The sequence below is a fragment of the Clupea harengus genome, chromosome 6, assembly GCF_900700415.2.
Source record: "Clupea harengus chromosome 6, Ch_v2.0.2, whole genome shotgun sequence".
NCBI classification, from domain to species: domain Eukaryota; kingdom Metazoa; phylum Chordata; class Actinopteri; order Clupeiformes; family Clupeidae; genus Clupea; species Clupea harengus.
Genome location: NC_045157.1, coordinates 1,525,426 through 1,546,101, shown reverse-complemented (window position 1 = coordinate 1,546,101; position 20,676 = coordinate 1,525,426). Strand labels below are relative to the sequence as shown.

The 20,676-nt window shown below is 46.1% G+C and overlaps 1 protein-coding gene across 1 annotated transcript in view; it reads right to left on the bottom strand.

The window, feature by feature from the left end:
• Positions 1-7,619: 7,619 nt before the first annotated feature.
• Positions 7,620-20,676, bottom strand: part of cdh11 (cadherin 11, type 2, OB-cadherin (osteoblast)) — a 74,950-nt gene continuing 61,893 nt past the window's right edge. Inside the window, exons 7-12 of the mRNA XM_012824793.3 lie at positions 17,797-18,050; positions 16,285-16,421; positions 15,454-15,575; positions 14,753-14,870; positions 10,263-10,514; positions 7,620-9,500 (exon numbers count right to left, since the gene is read on the bottom strand). Of these exons, the coding sequence (XP_012680247.1) occupies positions 9,001-9,500; positions 10,263-10,514; positions 14,753-14,870; positions 15,454-15,575; positions 16,285-16,421; positions 17,797-18,050 (1,383 nt within the window). The 3' untranslated portion in view covers positions 7,620-9,000. The remainder of the gene's footprint in view (positions 9,501-10,262; positions 10,515-14,752; positions 14,871-15,453; positions 15,576-16,284; positions 16,422-17,796; positions 18,051-20,676) is intronic.

The window sequence follows — 20,676 nt, the reverse complement described above, 5'->3', positions numbered from 1 at the left end:
TTGTGTTTTGCTGGGGCTTCATGTGTCTTAGGTGTGTGTGTGTTTGTGTGTGTTTATGTGAACTGCTTGTGTTTTGCTGGGGATTCAGGGGTCTTATGTGTGTGTGTGTTTATGTGTGTTTCTGTGAACTGCTTGTGTTTTGCTGGGGCTTCATGTGTCTTAGGTGTGTGTGTGTTTATGTGTGATTATGTGAACTGCTTGTGTTTTGCTGGGGCTTCATGTGTCTTATGTGTGTGTGTGTGTTTATGTGTGATTATGTGAACTGCTTGTGTTTTGCTGGGGATTCATGGGTCTTATGTGTGTGTTTATGTGACTGTTATATATTTATTCGTAATGCTTCCAACTCAGCCTGTTTATACCCATTTGATTGTGTTTCCAGTCAACATGCACAGGGGGATGCCAACGCTGTTTTTTCTGTAGAAAATGGGTGGATAAGTATCAGTGGAGAAGTTTGAGATTGATCTTTGACGTCATACCTACAGTCAAAAAAGTTAATTTTAGTTACGAGGATGGGGCAGATAGTTACATGCATGCAGTGTTAAACCAGCTGTGGGTCCTGCAGTAATACCATAGAAGAAGAAGAAGAAGAAGAAGAGGAAGAAGAAGAAGAAGAGGAAGAAGAGGAAGAAGAAGAAGAAGAAGAGGAAGAAGAAGAAGAAGAGGAAGAAGAGGAAGAAGAAGAAGAAGAAGAATAAGAAGATGAAGAAGAAGAAGAAAAAGCAGAAGAAGAAGAAGAAGAAGAAGAAGAAGAAGAAGAAGAAGAAGAAGAAGAGAAGGAAGAAGAAGTAACTGCATTAGGCATGAGTGTTAATGGGTTTTCTCTTTCCTTCTAAACTGAGGTTAATGAGCGGCCCAGAACAGAGCTTACCCCACCACATGCATTTGAAATGAGAGAAGACTGAGTGGCTCTCTCTCTCTCTCTCTCTCCCCCCTCCTTTCTTCCCTATCTCTCTCTCTCTCTCTCTTTCTCTCTCTGTTGCTCAAGGTCAGTGCCTGCTGAATCATTTGTCAGTGTGCGAGCCAAGCCTTTATTTCAGAGCAAAGATGAAACACCAAAGATGGGCCACTCCTAATGTAATTGTGTTTGGCATGTGCCGTCGCTTCCTTAGCCAGCAGTGTGATGCTGGAACGCCTCCTGGCCAGATCAGTCACAACATTCACAGCTCTTAATTGAAGGCTTAATGGTGGAGGACACCACAAAAAGAATGACTAATGACTTAAGAAAATGAATCTGGATAGATAGCCGACGTAATACGGCCACAGCATTTACTGAAAGTCACAGAAATGAAAGTGGAGATGTTGACTGTTGACTGCTGTAGCTGAAACAGAACCCCCTTTTGATTTTGGGGGGGAAAACTCTGAAAAGTCTCTGAGATGTGTTGGTTTAATGATGCTCTACACTCCCTGGCCTGCCAATGGATATTAATTAGTGCTGTCAGTTAAACGCGTTATTAACGGCGTTAACGCAAACCCGTTTTAACGCCGTCATTTTTTTTTTTTTAGATTCACGTTCTTTTTGGCCTCGCAAACTGTGTAGTAGGCTAACGTTACGGTTTGAGTGAATGGTGAGCGGCGAAATGGATGATAAAAAGCTTCTGAATGGAAAGTTTACTTTTAAAAGTTGTGTTGTGCAAAAGAAGCGAGCTTCACTGTTGTCTGAAAATGTCAACAGGCAGCTCGCTGAAAGCAAAGAAGTAGTAGGCTTACCTTTTATTGGTAACCTAACTGTTACGGTTCATTGTTTCTGAAATAAGAGGCCTGACTGCTATGTTCCTAGCAAACTTGAAAAAAAGAAAATATTAAGCCATGGTTTAACTGCACTATAGGCTGAGTCCTTGTTGAAATGTGCACTTTGGCAATGTTGGTTTTCAATAAAATAAAACATTTGCATAAAGCAAGCCAATCCACTTTTCCATGTTGATAAGGGCATTCAAATAAAATTAAAATGATGGAAAAAATAAATAAATGAAGGGACATTTAGAATAGATAAAAATGTGCAATTAATCGCGATTAATTTTGAGTTAACTATGACATTAATGCGATTAATCGCGATTAAACATTTTAATCGTTTGACGGCACTAAAATTAATATGAAATATTAACAATTTGTAAGAATATAATTTGCAAGACCTGTAAACATGTTGTTTAGTCAGTTTAGTATGACATGCACTTCTTTTCAAAAATAAAGTGGACTTTCCATTCTTTCCAGAACTTCCATATTATATCAGAACTCAATTTCTTTATCCCCATGTCATGTTTGATGTCCCTGTGATGAATTGGTTTGGTATTTATCTCTGGTCAGGCCTAACTCAATACTTCACAGCCATATGTAAAATATCAATAAACCTTATGGATCACTTGGTATATCTTGCTCAGTAATGTGGGACTTGACACATAACGCACACACACACACACACACACACACATAACGCACACAATATCCCAGAAACCAAGCGCCTCTTTTACCCTGCACCTCCCCTTGACAAGAAAGCATCAATCAATGAATACTTCCCGGTTTCTCATAAAACAGCCATTTATATTCATTCTAAGCTTTTAAGGTCAGTGGACAAGAAAGCCGCAAAAAAAGGGTAAAATAGACGGGTGGGGAGGAGAGAAAAAAAGAAGAGCAAATCAATGAACTGACAGTGTTATTTAAAGAGCGCAGCGCAGCAGCAGTGCTAATGCACTCATGGTACTATCCCCTTACAGACTGGCGGTCGGTGGGAGCCGATTGCGCCCCGGTTGGATTTCGTGTTGCTGTCATGTATCCTCTGGCCAATTGACTGAAGTGCTTAAAGAGCAGGGAGGAGATGAGGAGATACATGCTGATGAGAATAGTGTGTGGAAGACAGACGGGGAAACAGGATTCCTCACTCCCTCTGCCATTCAAAAAGCACATCAATGATTTAGCGTGGAGTCGGCTCAAGAGCTCACCGGGTGAGGAGACGGAGAGGGAGACTAGAGAGGGGGCCCGTGCTGGTCTGACATCATCAGCAGGTGACCCGTCCTGGGCTGACATCATCAGCAGGTGACCCGTGCTGGGCTGACATCATCAGCAGGTGACCCGTCCTGGGCTGACATCATCAGCAGGTGACCCGTCCTGGGCTGACATCATCAGCAGGTGACCCGTCCTGGGCTGCCTTCATCAGCAGGTGACCCGTGCTGGGCTGCCTTCATCAGCAGGTGACCCCCGTGGGCTGGTCTCAACTTGTTGGGTTTACGCAGCTGAGGAGTGTGGAGAGTACAGTATGGAACCTCACGGATGAGGAGTGTGTGTGGAGAATACAGTATAGAAACTCACAGCTGAGGAGTGTGTGTGGAGAATACAGTATATAAACTCACAGCTGAGGAGTGTGGAGAATCCAGTATAGAAACTCACAGCTGAGGAGTGAGTGTGGAGAATACAGTATATAAACTCACAGCTGAGGAGTGTGGAGAGTACAGTATGGAACCTCACGGATGAGGAGTGTGTGTGGAGAATACAGTATATAAACTCACAGCTGAGGAGTGTGTGTGGAGAATATAGTATGGAACCTCACAGCTGAGGAGTGAGTGTGGAGAATACAGTATATAAACTCACGGCTGAGGAGTGTGTTTGGAGAATACAGTATAGAAACTCACGCTGAGGAGTGTGGAGAATACAGTATAGAACCTCACGGCTGAGGAGTGTGTGTGGAGAATACAGTATAGAAACTCACAGCTGAGGAGTGAGTGTGGAGAATACAGTATATAAACTCACAGCTGAGGAGTGTGTGTGGAGAATACAGTATATAAACTCACAGCTGAGGAGTGTGTGTGGAGAATACAGTATAGAAACTCACGCTGAGGAGTGTGTTTGGAGAATACAGTATAGAAACTCACAGCTGAGGAGTGTGTGTGGAGAATACAGTATATAACTCACGCTGAGGAGTGTGTTTGGAGAATACAGTATATAAACTCACAGCTGAGGAGTGTGTTTGGAGAATACAGTATAGAAACTCACGCTGAGGAGTGTGTGTGGAGAATACAGTATATAAACTCACAGCTGAGGAGTGTGTGTGGAGAATATAGTATATAAACTCACGCTGAGGAGTGTGTGTGGTGAATACAGTATGGAAACTCACAGCTGTTAGAGAAGCCTATGAAGGAGGGAAAATAAGAACACGTTTGCAAGGACACACATGTAGTCCAAACATGGAGCAGAAGGAGGATACAGTGAAGGGTCCTCACCCTTTCTCTCTCTTTTTCTCGCTCACTCTCCACTACTCTTTCTTTCATTTTATCTCTCTTGCTCTCTTTACCATTCTCTCTTCCCTTTCTTTTTTCTCTACTTTAGTTACTGTTTCTGTCTTTCTGTCTGTATCCCTCCATCCACCCTTTTCTCTCTCTTTCCCCCCACCTTCCCACCCCCCTCTCTTGTTCTCCCCAAATGCCCCACAGACACACACACACACACACACACACACACACACACACACACACACACACACACACACACACACACACACACACACACACCCACACACACAACACACACACACACACACACACACACACACACACACACACACACACTCCTCCGATCCTCGCCCCCTCCAGGCCTCAGGTGCAGGCTCAGACACACACTTAATGTGTGTGCCGCGCCAGTGTCAGGAAGACGCTATTGATTCATGGTTCCTGGGCTAGAATCTGACACTTTTTTATGGATTTGGGGAGATAAGAGACAGCCTCCCCCCTCGGCCTGCCGGAGAGCAGCGCCACTTCCGTCTGCCGGCTCGTGGAGGAGAGGCAGAGGTCAGGCTCGCGCTCCCTCCTCACCGAGGGCAGGTGTGTGTGTGGGGGCTGGGGGGGGGGTCAGGTGGTGATGGAGGGGCCCCAGCCAGGGGGGGGGGGGATGGGGGGTGATAATCAACTCTCCGGGCCGGTTAATGGACAGAGAGGGATGAGCTGGGGGCGCTCCAGCGGACAGCTGGGAGGCAGGGGCAGGGACACACACACACACACACACACACACACACACACACACACACACAGACACACACACACACAGGGAGGAGAGAGTAAAGACAGCTGCCTCCACGACCTCCCAGGACACGGGAACCAGCCTCTGATCCAGCCAGAGAATGGAGGAGAGTCAGTCCAGCCATGAGTCAGTCCATCACTCTCTCTCTCTCTCTCTCTCTCTCTCTCTCTATCTCTCTCTCTCTCCCTTTCTCTCTCTCTCTCTCTCTCTCCTTCCCTCTCTCTCTCTCTCTCCCAAATACTCTCTATCTCAGACACACACTCAGCCATCTCTCTCTCTCTCTCCCAAATACTCTCTCACTCTCTCTCTCTCTCCCAAATACTCTTTCTCTCTCAGACACACACTCAGCCATGTCTCTCTCTCTCTCTATCTCTCTCTCTCCCTCTCTCTCTCTCTCTCCCTCTCTCTCTCTCTCCCAAATACTCTATCTCTCAGACACACACTCAGCCATGTCTCTCTCTCTCTCTCTCTCCCAAATACTCTATCTCTCAGACACACTCATCCATGCCTCTCTCTCTCTCTCTCTCTCCCAAATACTCTCTCTCTCTCTCTCTCTCTCCCAAATACTCTCTCTCTCTCTCTCCCAAATACTCTTTCTCTCGCTCTCTCTTTCTCTCTTTCAGACACACACACACACACACACACAGATATATACAGTATACATCCATAGTATAAAGAACTGACCTAAGTTGTCCAAATGAATCCATCTGTCTCTTATTTGACAGTCCCAGTGCAGTGCATGGGGAACATATAGATATGATAGGGATGACATTCTACCAAACAGAGGAGGCATTTTGGAAATGTTAAGCCTTGTCTTTAAATGAAGAGGATAATCGCCCCATCCCTCTCTTGGAAGGAAGGCAGTGGCGTTGGAGGGATTAGGGTGGGGAGGAAGGCGGGGGGAAGTATGAGTCTGTGTGAGAGTGTGTGTGTGTGTGAGTGTGTGTGTCTGTGAGTTTGTGTGTGTGTGTGAGTTTGTGTGAGTGTGAGTTTGTGTGTGAGTGTGTGCGTGTGTGAGTTTGTGTGTGTGATTGTGTGAGTGTGTGTGTGTGTGAGTGTGAGTGTGTGTGTGTGTGTGTGTGTGAGTGTGTGAGTTGTAGTGTGTGTGTGTGTGTGTGTGTGTGTGAGTTTGTGTGTGAGTGTGTGAGTTTGTGTGTGTGTGAGTTTGTGTGTGTGCGAGTGTGAGTGTGTGAGTTTGTGTGTGTGTGTGTGTGATTGTGTGTGTGTGTCTGTGTGTGTGTGTGTGTGTGTGTGTGTGAAGGGGGAGGGGGACTGATTGGCACGCATCGGAGGGCCAGCAGAACAAACATTTTTAATTTCGCAGAAGATATCGCCGACGGAGCCAAACATGACGGCCAGCCCTGCCCGCCGCTTGTTCGCCTCGGATTACTTCTCCCACGTTGTCGGCCTAGTTGACACGGAGTCACTCGGCAGCTTAGCGCAAACATGACAAAAGCAATACAGCTCTGATGATAGGAGGATGTAATTCTGCCACCGCCGCTTTCATTTTGGCCCTGATGATAGGAGGATGTACTTCTGCCGCCACTGCTTTCATTTTAGCCGTGTTTTCCACCGGAGTGTGCCTTGTCTTCCTGGAGAGATAAAGCAGGTCAAAAGCCTAATCTGTCTCGCTCTTGATATTAAAGTGCAGTGCCATGCCGAATGATAAACGATAAAGGACTCCGGGAGATACAGTATCTCTATTTGAAAGTGCTATTTACCGAAGAACAACACACCCCAGGGGCAGGTCTTGTGTGCTCAAGGTTAGATGATTTTGCTTTGGTGTCTAGAGCAGGGTTTCTTCTGTCAGGAAGACCCCCAAACACTGTTTTATCATCCAGTTAGCTCCTCTCCTTAGTGGCCTTCTGTGGCCCCCAAAACACATTTTCAGTTCTGTTTTGGGGTGTAACGTTTAAGATGGTGAAATGTCCAATATGAAAGGTAGAGGAGGGTTTACAGGAGGATGAGCCGCCACATAAACCTCCTCGCACACAGACACACAACACACACCATAAGGAGGGTTTACAGGAGGATGCGCTGCCACATAAACCTCCTCGCACACAGACACACAACACACACCATGAGGAGGGTTTACAGGGGGATGCGCCACCACATAAACCTCCTCGCACACACACACACAACACACACCATGAGGAGGGTTTACAGGGGGATGCGCCGCCACATAAACCTACTCGCACACACACACACGACACACATTTATATCACTCCGAGTCTAGGGTGACTTAGGTTTAAGTGGAAAGTTTTTTTTTTTCTCTTCTATCTGCTTCTATGTGAAGTGAAGTCATCTAAGGACACAATTTCGACGACATTTCACTGAAGGAGAAATGAACCACTGACCTTTCACTCTGTCACTTTTAAAAAATGGGTATATTTCTCTTCATCAGCTCGGAGAACTCTACGGCCTCTGGCGTAGCAGTGAATATCACAGCACAACCTCTATCTTCGTCTACGTGATGTGATCAATGAGGACGTCTCTTGGCTTTCACTTTTATTCGGTAGCATTAAGTACAACACATACAACAACATGTATGATGTAACACAAAAATATTTTTTTTTTTGCTGATATATTGTATATATATACTTAACACCACCTGCCATTTTGTAAAAAGAGCATTTATTTAAAAGTTTGTCCGCTTCGTAGATTGAAGCACATCATAAAGCAACGGTACAATGTTTCATAAAATATAAGTGTGATGCTGTAACATTTTTCTTACATGTTGAAATACCGATATCTGTATGTGTACTAAAATAAGAACTTTTAAAATTGTACAAATAGTTACCATAAAATTGACATAGAAATTAGCCATTTTTTTTTCTCTCTCTGCGACAGGACAGACTGCTATTTTCTCACAAGGGAGAATAACATACGCCAATAAAGAAATGAAGAAATGAAAACAAATGCCAACAATAAGCAATAATCAATAAAATAATAGTCGAATAACAAAAAGAGATTGCCGTGAACCAATAGGCGCAAGTTTGATCCTCAAGAGACATATTTGCACACTGTACTGTACATACGCTATATGTATTTCAGCTTGCTTTAGGATATAGTTTTCAAGTTACAAAAAAAAATGCACTGCATTGCAAGAGTGTCATTTAAGGCGTTTTTTGAGCTCACAGGTCTTTCTTAGTCGTCGATCACTGGTGAACGTGGGCAGGACAAGGGGGAGTTCTTCTTGATTTGAGAAACAAATTGAGTCCCATTTTTGCGGTATCCATGTGTTCTGGCTGGCCATAAAAAGAAGACAATCAGTTCAGCAAGAACAGAAACCCTCCATAGGTGGAGGAGAGGCCAGTCGTTCCGTCGGCCAGTCCAAGTTCGTGGTGGTGTTTTATTAATAAGGCAACTGTTTTTAGCTTCTTCTCCCACTTCTTCTTCTTCTCCTTCTTTGTGAGCTCATTCACAGTATCAACAATCCCATGTCTTTCTGTGACCTTGTCCCCATTGCTCAAACACTGAAAAGTGAACACTGAAGAGTGAACTACACTGTGATTGATTTCTCCCCTCTCCTTGCATCTGCACACAAGCCATTACACACATCCCACAGCGGTGCCACACTTTATTATTATTATCATTTTATTCGTTAATAATATTACTCTCTCTCTCTCTCTCACTCTCACTCTCTCCCTCTCTCTCTCTCTCTCTCATTTTTCCTCTCTCTCTCTCTCTCTCTCTCTCTCGTCCATCAGCTTTGTATTCCAGCCTGTATTTGTCATCTGCTACCCCCCATAATACTTTGTGTCCACTCCCGTAGAGGGATGAAGTATACCACATGTATACTCAAAACAACAAACAAACTAACTAAAGTTTACTATAAATAGATGGAGTCGTGGTGTACTTATAGTAAACTTCACACACTACACGTAGTTAGTTGACAGAGGAAGGGGAACAGGGCCATGTAGGTAAGGGAAGTGGAGGTGGTATTAAGGGGTACGGGGAAGGGGGGAAGGGAGGGTGTCCTTTGAGCCAAGTGGACGTTAAGAGTTGTCTTCAGCCTCGGAGTCTTTGGTGCCATACAGATCAGCCAGCTTCCTGAAGCGCGGCCCCCAGCTCTGGAGGTAGTCGTAGTCCAGGTCGGAGTCTGTCGTGACCGACTCCAGCGAGCTGAGGGAGCCGGCTACTGAGCCCCGGCCCTCGTAGCCGTAGATCTGGATGGAGTCGTAGGGCGGCGCCGTCGGGTCGTTGTCCGCGTCTGAGATACGCGTCTTGATGAAGTCGTCCACGTCCACGCTGTTCGCCACAGGTCGCGCGCCAGGCCTCATGGGAAACTGCAGCTCGGGCTTGATGTCCTTGCGCGGCAGGAAGCCGTTGGCTCCGTCGGGGTTCTGCAGAGTGGCGATGTCGAAGGCCTCGGTGTCCTCCTCGCCGCCGCCCTCGTCGTCGTACGTGATGATGTTCTCGCGGATGTCTTCCTCCTCGTACATGATGAGAGGCTCTTTCTTCTGCCGTCGCAGAGCCACAAACAACACCACGATCGCTGTGACAACAAACAACAGAAAACAATGACACCGCAATGAGAAACCAATTCAGTTTCCTCCACGGATCACAGGAAATTACCTTTGAGTGTGTGAGCTTCCGCCGCACCGAGGGAAGAGCATCTATAACATGCCGGAGTGTTCCGTTGTGCTTTGGGACTGTGGTGAAGTGAGCTAGTGTAGACTCTCACATCAAAACACAGGTGCGCTATTGATGTTCTCCCCTTTAGCAACCTATTAAACTGCATTCAAGGCGTGTAATCACCATTGTGGGCCTGCACTTGCTTAATAAATAATCTAATCGTATGCTAAATATTCTGTCAAGCATCTGTTCTATTAATACTTAAACTCTCCTGGTGAGACTGCTGAATAAAGATATGTGCCTCTGTACTCAGCCAAATGTAAATATTAGAAATGTCATTCCCCAGGAAGAGAGACAAGTACATAAACCTGACAAGCATCTGCAAATTGCAAACGACTGCGCTGTGTCTCACTGCTTTCAGCCAGATCTGAACAAAATGGCCTTTTTCTCTTATTGAACTAACACAGACACATAGGATATGACAGAAATAATCATTTGTGGCGCTGATTATGTTCATGATAATGCAAGTTTTCACAATGATGTTGATGATAACAGATATTATATAACAATGATGTTGATGATAACCGATATTATATAACAATGATGCTGATGATGATGATGATGATGATGATGACGATTTTAACAATGACATAATAGCCTGTGATGCCCCCGAGCGCCTTACCCAGCAGGATGACGATGCAGGCCAGGATGGCGATGAGCGCCCCAGTGCTCAGGCCGGCGGGCAGGATGAAGGGCTCCACGTTGCAGGACAGGATGGTCTCTTTGCTGTCGCAGCTGCACACGCGGATGATCAGGGTCTGCGTGCTGCTCATAGGAGGCACCCCGTTGTCGTTGATCTCGATGGGCAGGAAGTACATGTCCTGGGTCATTCGGCTGAAGCCCTTGCGCATGACGTAGATGCTGGCTGTGCTATCTGTGTCGACGCAAGGGAAGAGGACAGAAACAGAATTTACATTACATTACATTTAGTCATTTAGCAGACGCTTTTATCCAAAGCGACTTACATATGTGCGACTTACAATGTATACACATTTTACATTTTAACTGATGGCACACTGCACATCAGGAGCAATTAGGGGTTCAGTGTCTTGCTCAAGGACGCTTTGACAGGGAATCGAACTAGCAAGCTTCTTCATTACTAAATGACTTCTCTACCTCCTGTACCACTGTCGCCCCCCCAGAAGCGGTGAAATATTGGATCAAAGAGAAAGCTTACAAAAGAACAGATGCTGAATTCAAAGACTAGAAGGTTAACACAAAAAAAAAATCTAAACAACAAAACAACAAAACAAAACAAAAATCAAACACCTTCAAAATGCTCCCTGTGCTGACTGTGAAAAAGAGCACCAACTTTCTGTCTCCGAGGAAGACTTGCTGAGGTGGCGGCGGTGGAGCGAGCACGCTCGCTGGGCAGACCTCCCCTCACCTCCCCTTCATCCCCCCTTCATCCCCCCATCCCACAGAGAGAGAGATGAGGAGCAATGGGATGAGAATCTCCCCACCGATAGCGCATTCATGTTTAATACTGGGCACATTTATCAGCTTTGTGGAAGTGTAATCAAAGCCCGCGCTGGAAGGGTAGCTCGCTGGCGGTATTGGTTTTTATTTGAAGCCGAGAAAGAGAGACAGAGCGAGAGAGAGAGAGAGAGAGAGAGAGAAGGAGAGAGTGAATGAAAGAACGAAAGAGCGAGGGAGAGATAGAGAGAGAGAGGATGGAACGGTGCCAGGCTCCGCTTCCCCACCTCAGTGCAAGGTCACACACACACACACACACACACACACACACACACACACACACACACACACACACACACACACACACACACACACACACAACCACTCCCAGCAGAGATGGAGTGAGTTCATTTAGGGGCCTGTGGCTGTGTAATTTTCTCTCTCCTAAGCGCCCTATGTCGCCAGCTCCCCCCCCCCCCCCCCCGCCCCGAACCCCCCAGTCAGATCCAGAGAGAGAGAGAGAGAGAGAGAGAAAGAAAGAAGGATGTCGCTAATGATATGGCGGCTGTGTTCATATACCCTGACGGGCGGGATGGGCTCTACCCGTCCAGCACCATCCATTATAATTCTATATCGTATTCCGTTAGGGGGTATTACCATTCGCCCAGTACAGAATCACTTTGCCCCCCCATCTGAACAGCAGAGGCCTCCTTGGGGGTGTTCTCTACCTCATAGGGGGGCTTGGGGGTGTTCTCTACCTCATAGCGCTGTTCCACTCCATCTAAGGAGCCATCTTTAAGAGACTCTGGACAGGCGCTGCCTTATGCAATGATACTGTATGTGGTGGTACAAGGTGAGCCAGACTCCCAGGGCCACCAGCGCATGTTGATGAGATAAATATTGATTTGGCTGCGCTGCGCTGCGCTGGATGCAGGGTATGGTCAGACGTATGGAACTGTGTGTTTGTGTGTGTGTGTGTGTGTGTGTGAACTGTGTGTTCATTACCATAACACTCCCATCAATAATTTAATACGAAAAACGCAACCCACCTGGCTGAACTTAGCAGGGGTAGCAGTGTAGTGAAATGTATCACTTCATTTAACACAGTTGGATTTTCTCACTGCAGTAATTCTTAATATTTTAACACTGATCAACAGTGCATGAAAAGCAAAATAATGGCTCTCTGGTTATTAATTACCAAAAAAAAAGAGAACAGCCATTCTCCTACAAAACGCCATAATATCAAAGTTAATAAGCAATGTGAAAAGCAAAGCCAACTGTCCCCTGTAAGTTCTGATGTGATTACGGAACAACTCAAACAGCTGCAGGAATCCTTGTCATATTGGTGGCACAACCCAATCCATTCACTCTGCTAAAGCTAATTCTAAGCTAAGTGTTTGAAGTCCAACATGATTCCACTCTAATTGACTGCAAAGGACATACATGTACACGGCTCAATGAGGAGAGAGAAAGACAAACGCAGGCGAGAGAAAAAGATGGTGAAATCTTGCTCAAATAATTTTGACAAAGCTCATCTGGCTCGCCATTTGAAGCCAGTAAATCGTGTGGGGGTTCAATCTGTCTCCCGCATACTGTTGGCTTTGAAAATGGCCGCTTAAACCCCCACTCATTTCCTTTTTCATTAAATAAGATGGAATTGGGGAAAGAAGCCATCGTTCTGCCTGCCAACCGACTCTGCAGACACCTCATCCTGTCCTCCGACACACACACACACACACACACACACACACACACACACACACACACCTCGCCACCCTGTCCTCCCGACTGTCTGGGAGGGATTTATCTGTGATTTTCAAAATATCTCTTTAAAGAGCAATTAACATGTGTGAGTGTTTCCCATCAAGCGAGGGCTGCGAGGCGGCGACAGCTCGGCTCTTCCACATGGTCAGCTTTTTAATGGAGAGAGAACAGATGACAGCGAGCTCAAACAGGGAAACAGGGGGAAAAAAACACGACTTGGCAGATAGGCTACTGGCACAAACACACAGTCATCATGGGGGAAACTTTGAATAGCCGTATGCTGCTAAGAGTAATGTCATCCAATCATTGGTTTAGCGGTGCGCTCAGATTCACTGGCATGAGTTTCATCGGTTAATGACACTCACCATTGCAACGCGCTGAGGCAAGTTTGTTCCACAAGTTGCTAACATCTGATGCACGACATGTTCAATGATAGAAGATGCCCGAGTTTATATGAGCGTGTCTACTCTATTCTTATCTACTCTATGTTTGTATTTTTGTTGGCACTTCAGACCTAAGTGTCCTAAATCCTAGATTCTCATTTCAACGTTCCCACACATTGTTTGTGATCGTAGGCTCAGTATTGATAACATCTACAAGCCTATTCAATCTTTCTGTTATGAACTCTATTAAGTAAACACCAAAAGAGTTACCAAGGAGTGTGCAACAACACAAACAGAAATTCTCAGATAAATAGACAGAGACAGACAGAGAGACAGATAGAGAGATAGAGAGAGAGAGAGATTATACAAGAAACAAATGAAGAAAGAAAAACTCTGCTGTTGATGCTCTGAACTCCCTGGTAATCATTCCTTACAGCTGTCTCTGCTCTAAGAGCCATGCAGAAGAATCGTGGGAGAAGAGGAGACTGTTGTGTGGCTAAAAATGTGATGGGCACCGCCCGCCTGCTCCGAGCCCTGGCATGGCCCACCCTATGCCCTCACACAGATGGGCAGAGTCTCTGGGAGATCACGGTGGTAGGAGCAGCAGCAGCTGTGTAGAGGCCCTTTGTGGGTTAGGGTTAGCGTCAGTGGCTAGGGAAATAGCGTACGATCTCTGTGTTCAGGGTTAGGGTTAGCGTCAGTGGCTAGGGAAATAGCGTACGATCTCTGTATTCAGGGTTAGGGTTAGCGTCAGTGGCTAGGGAAATAGCGTACGATCTCTGTGTTCAGGGTTAGGGTTAGCGTCAGTGGCTAGGGAAATAGCGTACGATCTCTGTGTTCAGGGTTAGGGTTAGCGTCAGTGGCTAGGGAAATAGCGTACGATCTCTGTGTTCAGGGTTAGGGTTAGCGTCAGTGGCTAGGGAAATAGCGTATGATCTCTGTGTTCAGGGTTAGGGTTAGCGTCAGTGGCTAGGGAAATAGCGTACGATCTCTGTGTTCAGGGTTAGGGTTAGCGTCAGTGGCTAGGGAAATAGCGTACGATCTCTGTATTCAGGGTTAGGGTTAGCGTCAGTGGCTACGGGAAATAGTGTACGATCTCTGTGTTCAGACATCAGCCTCTGTATGTAGCACAACAAATACTTCTGCAGGGGAGAGGGGCGTATCCGCCTGGTAAGTCATTGCTTGGGGTAGTTAATGATAATTAATAAAGGCTTGATTAGATTGTGAACACCATATGACGTGGAGGCTACACACACACACACACGCTGCTGCTCCGTCCTCACGAGGTGTGGGTGTGGGAAACACTCGTGACTCAGACACAGCATCGGGCCCATCTGCCACGGGGGAGGCAGACCGAACCGCAGTCGCCTGACCACAACATTCAAGACGCTGAAGCAGGGAGTCTGAATGAGCTCCATTTGGGCTCGAAAAAGAGGTCATGAAAAAATGGTTTGTACAGGGGGGGGGAAAAAAATGCTTTCTTTCTTTAGAAGAAAAATAAGGCAGTTTGTTGACGTTAATGCACACACACACACACACATACACTCACCTTTGTTGTCCTTCAGAGTGAAGTTGTGGTTGTTGGCCACCTCCGGCGGCAGGCTGAAATGGAAGTACTGTCGGTGGGCCATTTCATCCTTGTCAATGGCACTGACCGTTTCAATTAGCTACACAGCGGAGAGAGACAAACATTTACATTTTTAGATTTCGTCATTTAGCAGACGCTTTTATCCAAAGCGACTTACATATGTGCAACTTACAATGTATACACATTGTACATTTACACTGATGGCACACTGCACATCAGGAGCAATTAGGGGTTCAGTGTCTTGCTCAAGGACGCTTCGACAGGGAATCAAACTAGCAACCTTCTGATTACTAAACGACTTCTCTACCTCCTGTACCACTGTCGCCCCACAAACAAGGCCGACTGGTGAGAAGACTATCATCACAGTAGTTTTAGTCGGGAGCTCTATTCGATCATAGGTTTTTTTTTTTTTTTCGTTTTATCTTCTCATGAATATTTCAAATAAAAAAATGGTCAGACAGAGAAAAGAGACACACACATGCTGTTCAACCACAGAATTGAGTAGCACTCTATCTACATATGAAATTCAACATGAATTGTTTTTACTTCTACAAAAATACTAGCGAGTCAATGTTAACTTAACCTTGTGGATTGTGGAAAGTATATTATATTATATATACGTTCTTGCTGTTATATCTTTAGCTTCCTTCGGTTACACTTACTTTTCCTGGTACCACGTTCTCACAAACAAGGACTTCATTATTGGTGGCGAACTCTGGCGGGTTGTCGTTCACATCTTTGACTTTAATGTTTACTCGCACTTTGGCATCCTGGTGGTGACCTCCTGTAAGGGCAAAAAAAAAAACAGAGAAATATTTCTTTAGAGAAACTGAAAAGAGACAAGAAAAGGTAACTGTGTGTCTCCCGAACCTTTCTAAGCACTTATAATGGAGTCAAAAGGTCCTGAGTCTAACAGCCTCCACTCTGAGTCAGACTCTAGCAACACAACACGTCCAGGCTACACAATGCGTGGGTGGAAAAACACGTCCTTAGACAAAAGCTGAAACTTTATCGCCACTAAAGCTAGCATTTCATCCGTACGGATGCTGCATGAATAACCAAATGATCCCAAGCACACCAGATGGGAGTGCATGCTTGTCCTAAGCACTGCAGACCACACAGAAATACCACACACACACACACACACACACACACACACACACACACACACACACACACACACCCCAGAGAATATGCATAAATAAATGTATGACCATCTTTTTTTTTTGCTCTAGATTTGCATGTGCAGTGTTGGGCTAAACGCAGCAACTTGTGTTTTTCTGAGCGGCTAATCTGTGGTTGTCTGCTCCGAGGCAGACTGGCGTCACCGCCGCCACATGAGAGCAGCAAGGGAGTTCACTTAGGGCCCCGGCGCAACGGAGAGAATGTGGGATATTTATATGTGTGTGTGTGTGTGTGTGTGTGTGTGTGTGTTGTTTGTTTCGTGGGCCTGCTTTATCATTCTCGAACCAAAATTGGTGGGTGACGCCTACCGATCTCCGTGGCGCTGACGCTAATGTTGTGCCAGGCCTGGGTCTCGCGGTCCAGCGGACGAGAGGTTTTGATGACGCCATCCTCGGGAGTGATGCTGAAGAACTGGCCCAGGTCTGTGTAGCGGGGAATCATATATCTGCACACGGACATAGGAAGGAGTCATTAAAGGGAATCATATACTCGCACACGGACATAGGAAGGAGTCATTAAAGGGAATCATATACCCGCACTGGGACAAAGGAAGGAGTCATTAAAGGGATTTTGTATGCCATTATGTTTTATTATGCCCTGGTGAGAATAAAAGTAATTTAGACTCTTCAGTCCTTAACAATTGTAGACCGATTCCCAATCTTCCCGTTCTAAGTAAAATCCTTGAAAGAAAATCGTTTTTAAACAGTTGAGTAATTTTGACACTTTCCAATCTGGCTTTCGTTCCCATCACAGCACATAGACGGCATTAGTCAAGGTTGTGAATGACAGGATTAATGCTGACTCCAAAAAACTGTCTGTCTGTCCCGGCCCTTCTGGATCTGAGCGCAGCTTTTGTATATCATGATATTCTTATTAAAAGGCTTGAAAATTGGATTGACCTATCTAACTGTCCGGGATTGCTTTGTCACCCTTGGAGACCACAGCTCAAAAAACATTTGTATGACCCATGGGGTCCCTCAAGGCTCCATTTTAGGGCCCTTACTTTTCTGTCTATATACTGTATGTTATCCCTTGGTAGTGTCATTAGGAGGCACAACAATCAATTATCATAGCTATGACACCCAGCTCTATATTTCCTTAACACCCAACAATTACAGCTCTATTGATTGCTTAGTAAATTGCATTGCTGATATAAATGTATGGATGTCACAAAACTTTCTCCAGCTCAAACAGGATAAAACAGAGGTATTAGTCATTGGTGAAAAAGCCGAAAGAGAGAAACTATGTGCACATTTAGAAACACTAGCACCAGGCAAGAAAGGTGTCATATTTGACTCAGATCTAAATTTGTATTTAAAATATGATTAAAACATCTTTTTATCACTTAAGCAACATTGCTGAGTTGCAACCGTGAGTGAGGCGCACTGTGTTACCTCCTGGTATGAAATGCGCCATATAAATAAAGTTTTATTTGATTTTTGATTTGATTTAGTATAGTAGATCATTTTCATACTGCCTAAGGTTACTCCCCACTAAATAGACTAAACTTTAGTCTTGGGCCTTGTTTGTTCCCGAAGTCCACCTGTATGAAAAGCTCTCGTAAAGAATCACATGCATTATTCTAAGCTTGACGCACCAGTGACGTAGGACAGCCAGAGAGCACAGTTAAAGTGAAGAGCTTTGGATGAGATCACCATTAGCTCAGAATCAGAATGGGATTTATTGCCAAGTAGGTTTACACCTACTTGGAATTTTTTCTGATGTGAAGGTGCATACAGTAAACATAAAAACATAGAAACACAATAAGTACTACACATAACATAAAGCTGCGGTGTAAAGCAGAGATAGCACAGGCTTACCTGACGGGATTGTTGGCTGTGTCCGTGTCTCTGGCGTGCACGCGGCCAACCACGGTCCCCTCGGGCGCGTTCTCCTCCACCTCGAAGCCGTAGCTGGTCTCCGTGAAGACGGGGGCCTCGTCGGCGTCCTCCACGCTCACCTTCACGGTGGCCGTGTCCTTGTAAGGCCCCCAAGCCATGAAGCGGGGGTCCACGTGGGGGTTAGAGGCCTCCACCTTCACCGTGTACGTCTTCTTCTTTTCATAATCCACAACCTGCAGACACAGATGACCTCAAGGTCAGTGTGTGTGTGTGTCTGTGTGTGTGTGTGTGTGTGTGTGTGTGTGTGTGTGTGTGTGTGTGTGTCTGTGTGTCTGTCTGTGTGTGTGTGTGTGTGTGTGTGTCTGTCTGTGTGTCTGTGTGTGTGTGTCTGTGTGTGTGTGTGTGTGTGTGTGTGTGTGTGTGTGTGTGTGTGTGTGTGTGTGTGTGCTGAACAACCACATTCATCGTGTTGAGAGCAAAAAGCTTAAAGAGTGGTCTTGAGGCTACAGTGTCATATCTTTAACATGACTGAATGTTATATCCCAAGACATCCAGAGCAAGATGTCTGTTCATCAAAGGTGTCTGGCATCGTGGAGCCTCCTATTTATTTGTGTTCTAAACAAACTGCTACTGGGTTTCAAGGGGAAAAGGCTAGAGGGCGCTGTCGCAAAGAGAATAACACGGCATTGCAATGGGAGCTACCTAAACAACCAGCCATCAAAACGAGTCATGTTTCAAGCTAACCTGCATCAGCTGAGGCAGTGGCAGGGCATTAGCTTCACTAGCCTCGCATGAAAGGAGCGATTGTCTTTTGAGGAGGAGCACGTGAAATGTTTCCCAAAACAGCTAATGAACCACAGCAGTGGTTTGGGACGAGCATGCAATGAGCCCTCCTCACGTGATAGACAACTTGTCACAAATTACCCCGAGAAAGCGGGGACGGTGGGGGGGCAACCCTCCTGCCACATGGCTGCTGATTGGCCAACCCTCCTGCCAACATGGCTGCTGATTGGCCAACCCTCCTGCCACATGGCGGCTGATTGGCCAACCCTCCTGCCACATGGCTGCTGATTGGCCAACCCTCCTGCCAACATGGCTGCTGATTGGCCAACCCTCCTGCCACATGGCGGCTGATTGGCCAACCCTCCTGCCACATGGCTGCTGATTGGCCAACCCTCCTGCCACATGGCTGCTGATTGGCCAAAAGTTGTTTTCCTTAGCTCCCTTCATTTTCTTCCTCTGCGCTTCTTGAATCTCTCTAATGAAGCTGCCAACAGTGGAAACGAGTGTGACCCAGTTCTATCCCCCAACAGGTTGGAGGCGGCTTCTCGCACGTCTCTTGACAACCTGGGTTTCCCCTTCTCTCTCTCTCCCTCCCTCCCTCCCTATCTCCCCCTCTTGCTCTCTCTTTCCCTCTCTCTCTCTATCTCTCTGTATCTAGCTATCTTCCTCTTGCTCTTGCTCTCTATCTCTCTCTCTCTCTCCCTCTCTCTCCCTATCTCCCCCTCTTGCTCTCTCTTTCCCTCTCTCTCTATCTCTCTGTATCTAGCTATCTTCCTCTTGCTCTTGCTCTCTATCTCTCTCTCTCTTTCCCGCTCTCTCTCTTTCTTTCTCCCACTCTCTTTGCAATCCTTTATTTTGGCACTTAATAACTCTGTGGCTGAGCATAATCAGGGGGAGATAATATTCACAATAACGTGCGGCACCCTCCTTAATATGCAGCGCACACTGTCTGCCCGCAGTTGAAACAGAATACCTGATTAAAACCCCGGCAATTCCGTCAGTAATTTCGACTTTAATTTTCGGCATGCTTTGAAGAGCAAAAGGTGATGATTTCCCGAGAGGTGCATCAGGGAGCATTATGTTATTGAGTGAGGCAGGCGCCCGTCAGCCTGATTGTTGCCGGCAACCAACTTTGTCTATTTCTCTCGCTCTCTCTCACACACACACACACACACACATGCACACACACATGCACACGTTTTCTCTGTGCCTGTCTCCCAACCCCATCTCTCAAAACACACACACACACACACACACACACACACACACACACACACACACACACACACACACACACACACACAGGCATATTTGCATCACAGACAACAAGCTGTTTTGGAGCCTGAGGTCCTGGCACCTAAGATCGGTGAATGTTATTGACAATAACACACACGCACACATACACATACACACACACATACACGTACACCGACACACACACACACACACACACCTCACAGACATACAAATCCCCAACAGCCATTCCTCTTGTCATTGAACCATTATTTTCTCACAATTCAATTTTTCACCTTTTCTCCACTGCCATTTTCATTATCTGCCGTTGATAGCTTTTATTATTGTTTGCTTGCGGGGTGGAGGTGGGGTGCAGACGAGCGGGGTGGAGGTGCGGTGCTGGGGTGCAGTCTAATCCCTCTCAGGCTCGTAAAGGGGGGCGACGAGGCGGACACGTGCAGGACGCAGGACGCAGCCGCGCGCCGCATTTCAATGAGCGCCATCCGCCAGTGCGCCGAGTCAAACACCGTCGGCGCGTAATTGAAAGGCTCCCCTGTTTTGACAGACATGCCACCGGACTTTGATGGCCAAATTACTCGGGACTGAGCGAACACTCTGTGGACATATAACAGCAATTACCCCAAACAGTCCAGATATCTCTTCTTTTTTCTTTCTCCCTTTAATCTAGTCTAGTCCTCTCCATATTTTGTTCTTACTAACCGTCTGTCTCTTCTGTTGTTTCACGAAGAAAAACACTTGGGACAGAATATGAACCGGAGGCTCAGGGATAGACAGACAAGTCACCTTCAGGTAAAAAAAAAAAAAGGAAAGTACAACTGCAAG